Genomic DNA, 14,091 nt, shown 5'->3' with positions numbered 1-14,091 from the left:
TGGGGTAACATATTGTGGGTGGTATGATTTCAAAGTTTCTTTTCATGCACCTCACCTCAGATGTGTAAATTGGAATGTCAAGGGCCTAAATAATCCAGTTAAAAGAAGCAAAGATTTCTCTTATCTTAAGCTGCTACAAACAGGTGGGGCTTTTCTTCAAGAAATCCTTCAAGAAATTTTCACATCCTTGGACGGTGGTCAGGGTAGGTTAATCACACCTTTCAGGGAAAGGCTAGAGGGGTCGCCATTCTAATTGACCAAAATATATATTGTACACTATATCTTTCAATGCAAATAAAATAAAGCATCTCAAAGAGAAACAGGTACAACTTGCTAATTAGATTTTGCAGGTAGATAGACAGTATGCGAGCTGTCCCACACCAGACCAATATAAGGAGCGAATTAGACAGAAAACAGAATTTGACGTTGTGGCAGGGTGGAGGGCGGGGCCGGGTCGTGATCCTACACACCCGGTCCCGTATTAGGCTAATTAAGCCTCCGAGAGGGATAAAGGTCCTCTGCAGTCGACCTTTATCCCTCTCTGAGGCTTAATTAGCCTAATACGGGACCGGTGTGTAGGATAACGGCCCCGCCCCCGCCCTCCGCCCTGCCACAGACTTACTTTTATCGAGTGAAACAGAGAACCTTTTGAGACTAGCTACAAGCAAATTCTACAAGCATGGCAAGAAAGCTGGTCAATTGTTATCTTATCAGCTGCATGGGACTCAAGCTAAGCAGATCATAAATGGGCTGTATTTTTATACAATAGCGAAATCACAAATGACTGCAATATAATTGTATCAAGATGGAAGTGAGAGCCAGATATAGCTCTCCATTCACAAGCCGGCACTCAACCATGCCACTGCCACCACCACCACATACCCCACCACCTGGCTCAGGTCAGGGAGCCATCTGGCCTGCCCAGTACTCCAACCCCCCCTCATTTCTAGAGAGGAAGTCCGCAACAGCCATCTGCACCCCCGGCCTGTGAACCACCTCGAACTTAAAAAGCTGAAGAGCCAGATACCAACGGTATCCATGCATTGGTATCCTTCATGCATGTAAGTGATGAAATGAGGAAGCAGGAGTCGACTTCAGCTAACCACAATAGTTTATTTACACACTCTGGATGTAACTCAAACAACAATTATGCTTATCAGCAGCCAACATAAAACTACTGTTTTTCACCCAGACAGTGAAGCTTCCACAATACACACACTGCACTCAGGTTCGGTTCAGCTCTCTCTCTCTCTCTCTCTCTCTCTCTCTCTCTATCTCTCTCTCTCTCAAATCTGTGTGAACTCTCACTGCAATGAAAAACAGTTGTTAGAGACAATCATTGCCAGGAGATGAACCTTACCATTCTCATCTCCTAATCTAGCTTTTCATTCACAAGCCGGCACTCAACCACGTCCCCAAAATCACATACCCCCACTAACTGGCTCAGGCCAGGGACCCATCCGGCATGCCCAGTACTCTCCCCTCCCCCACCATTTCTGGAGAGGAAGTCCACAACAGCCATCTGTGTCCCCGGACTGTGAACCACCTCAAATGTAAAAGGCTGAAGAGCCAGATACCAATGGGTGATCCACGTGTTGGTATCCTTAATGTCCCTAATATCCACCTAAAAATAAACTGCTGCTCCTGTTCTGCTCGCAGCTCGAGGAGGGCCTGATGCTATAACTGGTGGATGTTGGCGAGGATCTTGAAAACGTCCTTCAGAGGTGAGGCATCCATGGCGGCGTTCTTCCTCCATAACTCCTGGGTTATGGAACCAGTGTAAAAAATTCGTAAGTGGGGAAAGAAGGAAGCTGGAGTCGGCTTCAGCAAACCACGAGAGTTTATTTACACACTCTGGATGTAACTCATGCAAAATGAATGCTTTTCTGCATCCAACATAAAACTGCTGATTTTCAGCCAGACAGTGAAGCTTTCACAACACACACACTATACTCAGGTTCAGCTCTCTCTCTCTCTCCTCACTGGCGTCTGGCTCGCTCTTAAATCTGACTCCAACTCTCACTGCAATGACAAACAGCTGTTAGAGACAATCATTGCCAGGTGATGATCCTTACCATTCTTATCTCCTGATCTAGCTCTCCATTCACAAGCTCAACCATGCCCCCACCACCACAATAATCAATAATATTTTTGGCCACCCTTAGGGCCTTCATCAGGATCACATCTACATATATTTGGAAGGGCAAGCAACCTCATCTATGTAAGTCTTTCCTTCAGAGGCCGAAGGGTAGTAGTGACATAGCCCTTCCGAACTTTAAGTTCTACTATTTGGAAACAACATAAGATGCATGTTATACTGGTGGCATTATCATTATTTGCCTTGCCCCCATCATGAGCCGTTATGGAATCACATTGTGCAGAAAAAGTTTCTCTCCCAGTGCTTCTGGGAGAAGCGCTCCCATTGCCATTTAACACTTCACCTATATAATTTCCAGTTGTGAAACACTTGCTGAAGATCTGGGCTCAGTTTAGGAAAACATTTGAATTATTTAATTTCTCCCTTTTGAGCCCCATTGCGTTTAATCATCTCTTTAAACCCTCGCTGAAAGACATAACTTTTCAGAGTTGGTACAACAAAAGGTTTAAAAGTTTCAATGATTTGTTCCTTGGTAATACTTTTGCTTCATTTGATCTCTACATTTTAATCTGCCCAAGACTTTTCTAGATTCTTGCAAGTGAGACATCATGTTCAGTGGCAGATAGGGCGAGGAGGGGTGGGGAAGAGTTGCCTTTTTAGCCATTCCGTCGCTGGCTGGTCTGCACCGCCTCTTTGGCACTTGGGTAGGATGAGGGGAGAGAGAGGGGAGAGAGAAAGAGAGCAGGAGAGCCCAAGAGAGTGAGAGAGGGGAGAGAGAGAAAATAAAAGCTTCCAGTTCCCGCAGGCAAGTCTCCCACACAGTCCACAGCCACTCCTCTGCCCCCTAGCAGACGACAGCGGGCTCCTCTGCCTCCTGGCAGCCAGCAGCGGCTCCTCTGTCCCCTGACGGATGGCCGTGGTTCCTCCGCACCCCTGCGGACAAAACTGGGTACTCTGTTCCCTGGAGGACGGCAGCGGTTCTTCCGCCTCCTGGCAGACAACAGTGACTCCTCCATCCCCTGGTGGATGGTAACGGCTCCTCTGCTTCCTGGCAGATGGTAATGGCTCCTCCATCTCCTGGCAGATGGCAGCGGGCTCGTACATCTCCCTGGCAGACGGCAGCGTTGAGTTCTCCTGGTAAGCATGCCTATCCTCCCTTCCTTGGTTTCGGCACCAGTGTAACAAGGTTTGGGAAAGGAGGAAGTGGGAACTGGATTAACAATTAACAAGACTTTAATCAACACAAGAGCTGAACTGAAACATAACAACAGACGTCGACACACACACACAGCTCAGTGTCTCTCTCGCTCCTCCTTTATCTCTCTCCAGCTGATTGGGTAACTCAGCCCTGGCCATACATCTTCTAGGCCACACCCTCCTCCTTGTCACAAATGTTAACTAGTTTATCCCTAAATTGTGGCCTAGTCTTTTTTATATTTAGTTATTTGTGTGTCTTTATATACTGTATGTATATAATTGACTATGGGTGCATAAATGTGTATGTGTGTGTTCATTTACATGTAATTTGTATGTATACCTTTTATACTGAACCTTTTTTTTTACATACATATAATATTTAGCGGAGGAGGATTTCGGATTAATGTGAGAATTTGTTAAACTGTTTGAAATCAATCAAAAAGGCCTTTGAAAGAAAGTAAAGAGAGAACGAAGATGGGCACATGAAGTCTAGCTCTAGTTGGATGAAAGTCATACAAATTTGTGCAACTCTACACCCGGACTTCCTCAAAAAAATAGCAAATTATATCAAAGACACTATTGTGGCAGTTTGAACCATTGCCAGACCATTGTCAAAGCTCTATCAGTGAAAACAGGAGGCCCTTCTCTGCATTTAAAAAATAAATGCCAATGAATGTATTTGTCTTATATTGGCTCTAAAATATTCTGGAACATGTACATGCTCTCTTTTAGACTGACACTGCTGATGAATAATTAAACAGCACACAACACTCACACTAAGACTCCACTTTGGCAAAAATCAGCAATGGCTGAAGAGGACTGTCAAGGGTGATTAAAACGGACGACATAACACATAGCTCTAACAAAATACTATGTAATGTGTTCCTTGTGATTTACAATCACTCTCGCAGAGTAGACACCTACTGAGCAGGACGCTTGTTAAATTGTTACAACTGTTTGAATTTTAACAGTCTTTTTACCACTTTAAATTGATCACGGATATAAACTATGAGTGTATTAGTGTCAGATTTAATGAGTGGTCATTGCTAGTTAAATTGGCTCTTGATATCATCCGGCAGAGTGTTTTCATTCATTTATTATTTGTGTGTTTACATATCCGATAACCGATATGCAGAACCGAAAAGTTTTATTTCATCTTTATTTTACATGTTCAAAAAGGGAGTCATTGCATGAATGTAATTTATTTTAAACTAGGCCTACAATTTAAAGGTTTAGGTGTTGTTTAATAGGCTAAATGCAATTAGTTAGCTGGAATAAGTATAAACAATAAGTAAAAAATAATAAATACATTTTCCCCCATGAATGTCTACATGTTTGCGCATAACGCGCTGTAGGAAACTTGTTGCAGAGATCCTTTCCACAGATCTGTAATAGTGTAGATGATGATTCAAAGGAAATAAAGTTTAATTGCAAATGTTAATATAATTCGATGCAAATCTTGTTAAAAGCTGCGCTGGCATAAGGTTGCCATTTTGACATACGACCAGTCATTCCATTGGAACAAGCATCTACATGAACGGTGTCATGGATCAACTGGGTATCATGTTTACTGGGGATGTGCGCATGCATGAGAATAGTTTTACTTGTCTTTTCATCAGATTTGTTCAATGTGAATTGTCAATGAGTAATTAAAAGTAGTTTTGCACATAACATTTTTTGATATCATTATTAACCTGCTTTGTTTCATCGATGTCTGTTCCAATAAATCTGACAATTTTAAGAGCGATTTTAATGGTTTCACAGGGTAACATCTGGTTTCCAATGTTGACGTGGGACTTGAATGGGAGTATATATATAGATTTTATAAGTTTAACAAAATTGTTGTTTGCAAATAATAGAAAAGCTGATTGGTCTAGCGTTAGCACAGATCTAACCATTGACCTTTTTTTGCCAATGTGTGAAGAGCTTGTAACGCAACTTAAAAAAATTAGCCCTTCCCGTACTTCCTAGTTTGCCTATTAAAGCCTGTAGAATGATTTCATGCGAAGGGAGCAGGTTGCTTTTGATTGGAAATCCAAATGATGTGACATTTATGTGCGCTCCCGAGAGCCTTGCCTCAGACAGTAATAGCTTCTCTTCTGCTATTCAACAGCGACAACAAACTGCAACACTAGGTAATGTTATCTTAGAGATGGAATCCAGCAAACGTCTGGCTCCCAGCACAACATCGACTCCTACACAAACTCAAAGTAAGCTGAACCCCCCCACTCCCATTCTTGCCATTCTTCTTATTGGACAGGTAAGCTTACATAATTGTAAAAGCATGTGAAATATAGTGCCATAAGTATTGATATGTGTAATTTTAGCTAACTTGATCTCCCCTGCACAGTATCTGTCATAAACAATGTTCATCTCTAATTATTCAACAAGGTAAACTATAACACATTAAATTAATGCTAGACGATGTTCAAGATAATACAAAAAGACCCATTCATTAGTGTAGGGTAACTTGGTTATACAGAAAATATATACATTCTGTTATTATAAAACAATAGCGCATCGATACATCAAAATGACAGTTGTGATGGAATCCCATCAATATTGAATTGTGTCAACATATTTATAATATAAAGTCTATTTTATAAACAGCTAATGTCATCATCCACCAAATTTAGCTAACACCTAATGATAAAGCTGGATAGCTAGCTAGCACCGACCTAGGCTATCGTATAAATGCAGTCAATGTATCATGCAAAGTAAAGTGATTACTTCAAACTACAGTCTTGCATAGCCAGACCTCCTAGCACTGGAGAGTCAAATATAATATACAGTCTCAAAGTTTTTAGTAAAACAATCATACCTGTTGTAATTTTAATTATGCTACCTAATCTTTCAGCATGATGCCGGTGGATCACATTCAGTCTCTTTGTATGTTACATCCAGGGTTGGGAGGGTTACTTTTGAAATGTATTACACTAGATTACAGAATACATGCTGTAAAATGTCATTTGTAATGTATTCCGTTAGATTACTCAAGGTCAGTAACGTATTCTAAATAATTTGGATTACTTCTTCAGACTATAAAACTCTTCTAGTATAGTAAGACAAAATACATGTTACATGTTAAAAATAACACAGGGTTCTGAATCTTACATACTGCAACTTTAAATAAATTGTTTACATTATTTTGACAATTTAAAAAAGCCTGTAAATTATAGACAGCGTAGTTATTATTATTTTTCATAATATACATAATTTGTACCTCAGTATTTCAACCATTCTCCAAAAATTCAGGTTATACTGTGATTACTGGCTGCCAGATTTGGTTGAAATTTGTATAGATTTGTTTAAAACAATATAATACATTGTGTACATGTTTTACAAAATAGTTTTCAATAGACCTAAATGTACACCATAACCTGCAGCAAAGATAAAATTGCACTTGATGAACCAGGATTTTAACTCAAGTCAATGAGTGATGAATAAGCATGACTTAACAATTAACTAATGATAAATTTCTAAATAGCAGATCACTTTGTTCATTTTCAATGGTAAGAGAAAGTTAATCAAACTGTCATGGTTACATGGCCATTATTCATTATACAGAAAAAAAAGCAATTGGTAGTATATTATAAACACATGTCAGCCTATGATGCTGTAGTGTTGTATATAAAAGAATTCCATTGCGATTTACTGCTCTGACAATTGTTATGGCCAGTTCCCTTTCAAATGAATGTCCCTCGTTAACATGGGAAACCAGATGTTACCCTGTGAAACCGTTAAAATCACTCTTAAACTGTCAAATTAATAAGAACAGACTTCGATGAAACAACTCTGCTTAATAATGATACCAAAATTTTCTTTACTCACTGAACAAATCTGCTGAAAAGGCAAGTAAAATTATTCACATGGAAGCACACATCCCCAGTTAACATGATATCCAGTTGATCCATAACAACGGCAGCTTTACAAGACTAATAAACTCAGCCAACAGATAATTAAATTAAACCATCATATTTCCAACATGCACTCATCCAAGGCTGTTCAGGTTGATCAATGTGATGTAATGTTATGTCTTTGGGACTTTGCGGGATTTGTCTTTACATGGGTTCGTCTCCATTTCTTAGCAATTAAACTACACATGAAACATTTATGTAGCACATCTCATTAGTTAACACATCTCATTAGAGCATGAATGGATGTGGTTTAATAAAATGTTATTCAAGCAATACATTGCAAAAGCAAGTTACATTACCAGTGGACAACCCCAGCATGGTTTCCTCTCACATTTACTGCTGCACTGGCCGTCGTGCATGCATTTTTAGAAACTCTTGCTAGAGTCAGTTATTGGTGGATCCAATATTACAAAAACAATATCTGATTAAAGAAAAATGCTTGAATATCGGATAAAATATCGGAAAATCATATTACCGGTCGAGCAGGCCAGCACTGTTCCATTCTTCAAACATTACCTATCCCATTTAACTAATATGTGTTATATATTCTGAGGTAAAATCCATTGCAAATCATCTGTATTGTATAGAGACTGCTGTATGGCACTTACCGCACAGGTTTGGAAGTTTGGGATCTGAATTTGCTGAACTCTCCAGGAGCTGTCCACTCCGGGCCATACTGTATGACAACAGAGAAAAGAGACTGTAAGGAATCTCTCTCTCTCTCTCTCTCTGTCTCTCACACACACACACGCACGGCAAATCTGTTCCATAGAACTCAAAGGAATAAACTCAGTCCTTAGCTCTTCTGAAGTTATCCAACCGATCTGCCAAGAAAAGCTGATCTTCATATTTAGGCTTTAAAGCCATCATATCATATCATAAAAATGATTCAGAACTACTGACTGGTTTGTTGAATGGTTCATGTTTTGTAGTGCACACCTGTCCCACATACACCAGCAGTCTGGAATTGAGCGGATTCTCATCTGAGCTAAGCCACAGTTCAGAGTTGTCATCCGATGCAATGGCGAACTGGAAATCCCCTGAAACAAATAATTCATAAACATGCATGTTTAACCTTATGACTTGCTCTTCAGGTTCTGCTCAACTCTAAACTTGCTTTGGTAATGTTTTCATTTGTTAGTCACTGGTATCTCACAATAATCTAACACCCACCAATTCTAACCCACTTCCAATGGCTACATTGTAGTATATGTACAGTATCCTTACAATTCATTAATTCTATTATTGTCTTGTGAGCTTATGTGGCACAGTCAAAAGCCTGACTCAGCGACCTTAGTTAATTACTAATGAAAACAATCTCATAACTTTTCTCCCACTAACACAAGCACACTGGCACACTTCAGGGCTTTTCTCACAGCAGTGTTTTCTTATCAGGTTAGTGAGTGTGCAGAATGTGCTGACTGCAAGGGATATAATGAAGTAAAAGCTTCTGTGTTCCTTTCCTGTCAGATAATGTTGATGTTCAGGTCTCTTACATATCACTCAAACTACACACACTAAATGGAGTGGGGTCATACAGTGGGGTCCAAAAGTCTGAAAAATGTATATGAACTCAAGAGATGTCTATTTAATGTATTAAATGTGGCTAATTATAGAATGAGCTAAAAAAAATGAATCCTTCCACCCGGACAGTAATAAGAAATTCCTACCATCTGAGTATTTCATGCTTTTAGTACCACCTTCATGTTTCTATGAGTCTCAGTCAGAATGGGGCAGTGAGCGTAACTCCAACTGTATAGGCAACGTGCAAGATGATGATGCATTCTTGCTTTCAAATCCAGCTGGACGGAGCATATCTCAAGATGTGTTTTTCTAAGTTTTAAACTAATTTTAAATTGGCACAGCATCCTAAAATTCTGTTTATTACGCGGCACATCCAAAGTGTCATCTATCTTAGACAGATATACAAATTCACTAGAAAAATGTATTCCTGTACTGTAGTTAAATGATAGGCTTATTTAATTATATGGAAATAAAAATTATATTGACTTCAAAAGCAAACTTTTTGTAGTGCCTTATCAATGGTTTACTTGTCAGCCACAAAAAAGGTATTGCATATTTAATTATATGAATTATATTTATTGTATATTATAATTTGTAATTATTTACTTATTATTTAATAATTACATTATTTAATTGTTATATATTTAATATTTTTTTTATTTGGTGGCCTTTGTCATGAAATGTTTGATATCTGCGATAAATTTGATTCATCAATCGGCATATGATCAAATTAATTTGATTATAATTTGAATCGATTGAAAGCACTAATGAATTTCAGAAGTTTTAGTATTTTTAGTATATAGTGTTTGGATTTAAAGACAGCATAGAGAAGAATCTTAAATATTTCTCCTTAAATTTGTCATTACTTTCCTTTGTTTTAAAATGTACAATATCCTAAACATAGTTTATTTCCAGGTTTAAATGAAAAATGTGGTTTCAGACCTTTGGACCCTGTGTGTGCACGAACAGCACAAAAGGACCCCGTGTGTGCACGAACAGCACAAAAGGACCCCGTGTGTGCACGAACAGCACAAAAGTTTGAAAACATTTTAGATTATTTTACTTAAATAGCTCCTTTTATGCAATCTGATTAAAATGAATAATCTTATTAATACAACTCACATAACTCACAGTTATGCTGAATAATAATAAAAAAAGTTTTTGTTGAAACAAAATCTCAAGCATTTAATAATGATCAATTGGTTCATAAAAAAATGCATATGCATTATGTTCCACTCCTGGAAGTGATTCTGGGACAGTGCTCTATGGACAATGTTCATAAATACTGTATATTTCAGGAAAACAAATAACTGCAATACAAAAAACTGTTATATAAAAACTTATCTGAAACATGCTGGAGGCAGTAAAATGAACTGGAGCTGCTCTGCTGTTTACAGACCTGTATGGATTGGAATCCCTAATGGACAGATGAATTCCAAGGGTGTGTATCAATCAGCTCCCTAGCTCCTCAATGTATGTTGTGAATCACTATATCGTGAACATGAATTTGGGCACTGGCAATGGTGTTCAGTCACTGAACATTGGGCCACTTTTGTCTTATGACTCAATTACCTGCAACACGATAATGAGCTTGCGTGTTTAACGAAATAGTCCAGGTTCAATACAAGTTAAACTCTATCGCCAGCATTTGTGGCATATTATTGAATACCACAAAATAAATTTTGACTCATCCCTCCTTTTCTTTAAAAAAAGCTAAAGTTACAGTGAGACACTTGAAAGTGACAATTCCACACAATGGAAGTGAATGTGGCCAATTTGGAGGGTTTAAAAGCAGAAATGTGAAGGTTATAATTTTATAAAAAGCAATTACATTACTTCTTATTCTCATTCAGAATGCCGCTGCCAGGATTTTTACCCGAACCAAAAAATCAGAGCATATTACTTCAGTCCTCAGGTCTTTACACTGGCTTCCAGTTACATTTACAATTTTAAAGTACTATTACTCATTTATAAATAGCTCAATAGCCTAGGACCTAAATACATTTCAGACATGCTTGTTGAATATAAATTTTACACCTCTCAGATCTTTAGAATTAAGTCAGTTAGACATACAAAGGGTTCACTCATAACAATGTGAGACAGCATTTAGCTATTATGCCATTGAACCAGCTTCCAGAAGAGGTCAGATGTGCTCCAACAGTAGCCACATCCAAATACAGACTGAAAACACATCTGTTTAACCGTGCATTTAACGGCTGAGCACTGTGGAGCACTTACTGTTTGCACTGCATCATTTTATTTCTGTATTCTTTTTGATTCATTTTAATCATTTTTACTTATTTTTAAAATTCATTTTATTACTTTTTTCTCATTTATTGTTCTTAATAGTATTTTCTTTATCATTTATATGTAAAGCTCTTTGAATTGCCATTTTGTATGAAATGTGCTTTATAAATAAACTTGTCATGCCTTGCCTTTTGAAACGTTGCTGGCAAGGACAAAGACAATGACATGAAGTGTAGACAAACCCAAATGCAGTTTATTAAACAAAACTTAAATTCCCAACACCCTACCAATGAACGAGAACTAAACCTAAACATGAACTTGACTTGACTTGACTTGACTTGACTTGACTTGACTTGACTTGACTTGACTTGAACTTGACTATGATTAGAACAAAACAACGGTGTTACATTAAATATACTCGACAAAGGACAATGGCAAACATGAGGGTATAAATACATGGACTTGGGAGAACACATGAACAAGATAACCAATCACAAGACTGAACTAATAAACAAGATAACAAGACAATGACCATGAACCAATAAAATAACTAGAACTGATAACAACATAATGAAACAATAAACCAATGAAAACAAGACACATAAACATGGAGGGAAAATCAGGACATCACATGACAAGGGGAACAGGAAATAAACTTTTCAAAATAAAACACATGGAATCAAGACATTAACAAAAACACATCTTAACATGACACCTATGTTAAAACTCATGTATTATTCAAGCTGAAAAGTTGTTTAAATTGTAATTTTTACAGTCATTTTAGGGTTGACATTACATTGTCATGGCAATGAAGTTGTAAAATTGGCTATAACTTTACACAGAAAAGGTTAGTACTGATTTTATCACACTAAAATCATGTTAACACACATATTATTTATGTCTTGTGGCTATAATTTCAAAAAAGGGATTAGTTTAACATTAACATTCACTTTCATTGCAAGTGCCTCACTGTCACCTCGAATTTTGCTTTTTTTAAAGAAAAGGAGGGGCAAGTCAAAATTAATTTTTGTGATAATCAACATTATGCCACACATGCTGTTGTTTGAGCTTATCTTGTATTGAATCCGAAATATTCCTTCTGTCAACATCATCATTGTATAAATGACACTGTATAGAATTTTTGCAGTAGATGTTCAAATGTATAGTGTTATTATGAATAATAAATTACATAAATAAAGTAATAAAAACAAATAGGGGTGTATTTTAACCTTCTTTTAACAACTCGATGACTTAAAAGGCTTCAGAAGACATGACAACATTTCCGGTAAATGTTGCACGGTGCATCAGAGTGCTTCAGATGTGGTTAATTTTCACACACTCTTCAGTAGCTTCTCTAAGTGGAGTGTGTTGTGCGGGTCAGTGAGACAGTCTAAATTCAATTAAATGAAACACAAACGCACAAGTAAATTTGGACAGTAAAATGTGTTTGGAATTGAAGTGAGCAATAATTGTGATTAGATCAAATAACCACAGTTTTTGAGCTATTCCTCAAATAATCCATAATATTTGATAGGGTAAAAAATAGGCTTATTTTTGTAAAGCCATTATTTCAAATAATAATAATAATAATATAATATAACATAATATAATATAATATAATATAATATAATATAATATAATATAATATAATATAATGTAACACAAATATAATGACAAAATACACTTACCATCTTTATAGGGATGAATGAATCCGAAGATTCTAAGGCCATAATTCTTCCACTTTGGAGCCACTGCAATTTTCTTCACTGTGGTCCTGGTCTGTTGGGAAGATTTAAAATATAAATATTGTAAGCCTTTCTGTTCTTAAACCCAAGCACTAACACTAATTTACAGAACTATTTGGGTCTTACATGTGGATAGAGAGGAAAATGAAGATTCTTCCTGAGCTGGGAGACAGATGAGCCACACCAGTCTTCAAACACATGCAGATTGGCTTGACCTTTATACTGATAGAAAACAGAGAACAAAAAGAGAGAGAATCAGATTTTACTTTAGAATATGAAGAAACACAATTTGTTTATATTAAAACACGTAACATTCGAACAACCACAGGCCCAAATGTGCTCAGGTCAACCCAACAAGTACCACTGAAATTAGATCTGTGAATATGCCACGACCCCAAAGTGAGAGAGCGAAAAGACGGCGAAGAGCAAACCGTAAATTACTGCTGTAAATTAAATCACCCATAAATGTGACAGTGTGTATAACGAAAGTATTTTTAAAGAAACCCTGCAGGTATTACATGCATATTGGACAAGCACCAATAATTTTACAGTAGAAAACATAAATCGTCATAAATGGGAAAATGTTTTTTAAGCAACTTTATGCACATGATTTAATGAACAATTGTGATGCAGCAGAGGTAGTAGTTTAGCAGGAAATGTTGCTCCCATCCTTCTGTCAGTCTTTCAGGTTTCTCCCAGTGCAGCCACTTTTAAATGTAGCCTCTATAATTGCAGCTAGTGTGGATGGTGGGATTGGCATCCAACTCACTCTAAAAGTAGGCGGACAGGACGCCACTGAAAACTGAGCCATCTTGGGGATGGTTACAGCTGTCAGGGGCATACTGGGTATGCCACTCCATTGCCATTTTGCATTCACACACAGCATTCGAGTGTTCAGTGGAGAGGAAAGCAGATTATTATGTGTTCACAGGTGGTACTGTGGATTTAGCTCTGGGCATTATGAAGTGTGCTATTAAAATTTTCACATGCTCAAAATAGATAAATAACTGTCATTATTGTTTGTTTTGCACATGGGAAAACAAGAAGAATTTGACAGCATCTATATCAGCCCCCACAGTATTAAAAGAAAAATAGGATTTGCTACCATAATCCCCTGTAGGCATAAAACAAATCTAAATGGTCTCATTGTTTATCAGCAATAGACTTGTCTCTGCTGGTTATTATAAAGTATAAATACATCTGAGCCTTCTTTTATCAGACCAAATGAATAACATTCATCTTCCCGTTATCACCGAATTATGAGTAATTCTAAAATAAATTCTGCAATGCTAGATATGGACATCTTCCTATATTGCAACATACTGTACAGAGTGTGAATGAATGGCCCAAGAGGACATTTCCT

General features: G+C 37.5%; 1 protein-coding gene across 1 annotated transcript in view; it reads right to left on the bottom strand.

Annotated features, from left to right (window-relative positions):
• LOC127660301 (N-acetyl-beta-glucosaminyl-glycoprotein 4-beta-N-acetylgalactosaminyltransferase 1-like) overlaps positions 1-14,091 on the bottom strand; it is a 144,187-nt gene that overhangs the window by 44,341 nt on the left and 85,755 nt on the right. Inside the window, exons 5-8 of the mRNA XM_052150459.1 lie at positions 12,855-12,950; positions 12,672-12,762; positions 8,152-8,252; positions 7,821-7,888 (exon numbers count right to left, since the gene is read on the bottom strand). Coding sequence (XP_052006419.1) covers positions 7,821-7,888; positions 8,152-8,252; positions 12,672-12,762; positions 12,855-12,950 — 356 coding nt within the window. The remainder of the gene's footprint in view (positions 1-7,820; positions 7,889-8,151; positions 8,253-12,671; positions 12,763-12,854; positions 12,951-14,091) is intronic.

Source organism: Xyrauchen texanus, chromosome 1, assembly GCF_025860055.1.
Source record: "Xyrauchen texanus isolate HMW12.3.18 chromosome 1, RBS_HiC_50CHRs, whole genome shotgun sequence".
Taxonomy (NCBI): domain Eukaryota; kingdom Metazoa; phylum Chordata; class Actinopteri; order Cypriniformes; family Catostomidae; genus Xyrauchen; species Xyrauchen texanus.
Note: the sequence above shows the minus strand (reverse complement) of the source record. Positions and strands in the feature narration are given on the sequence as shown.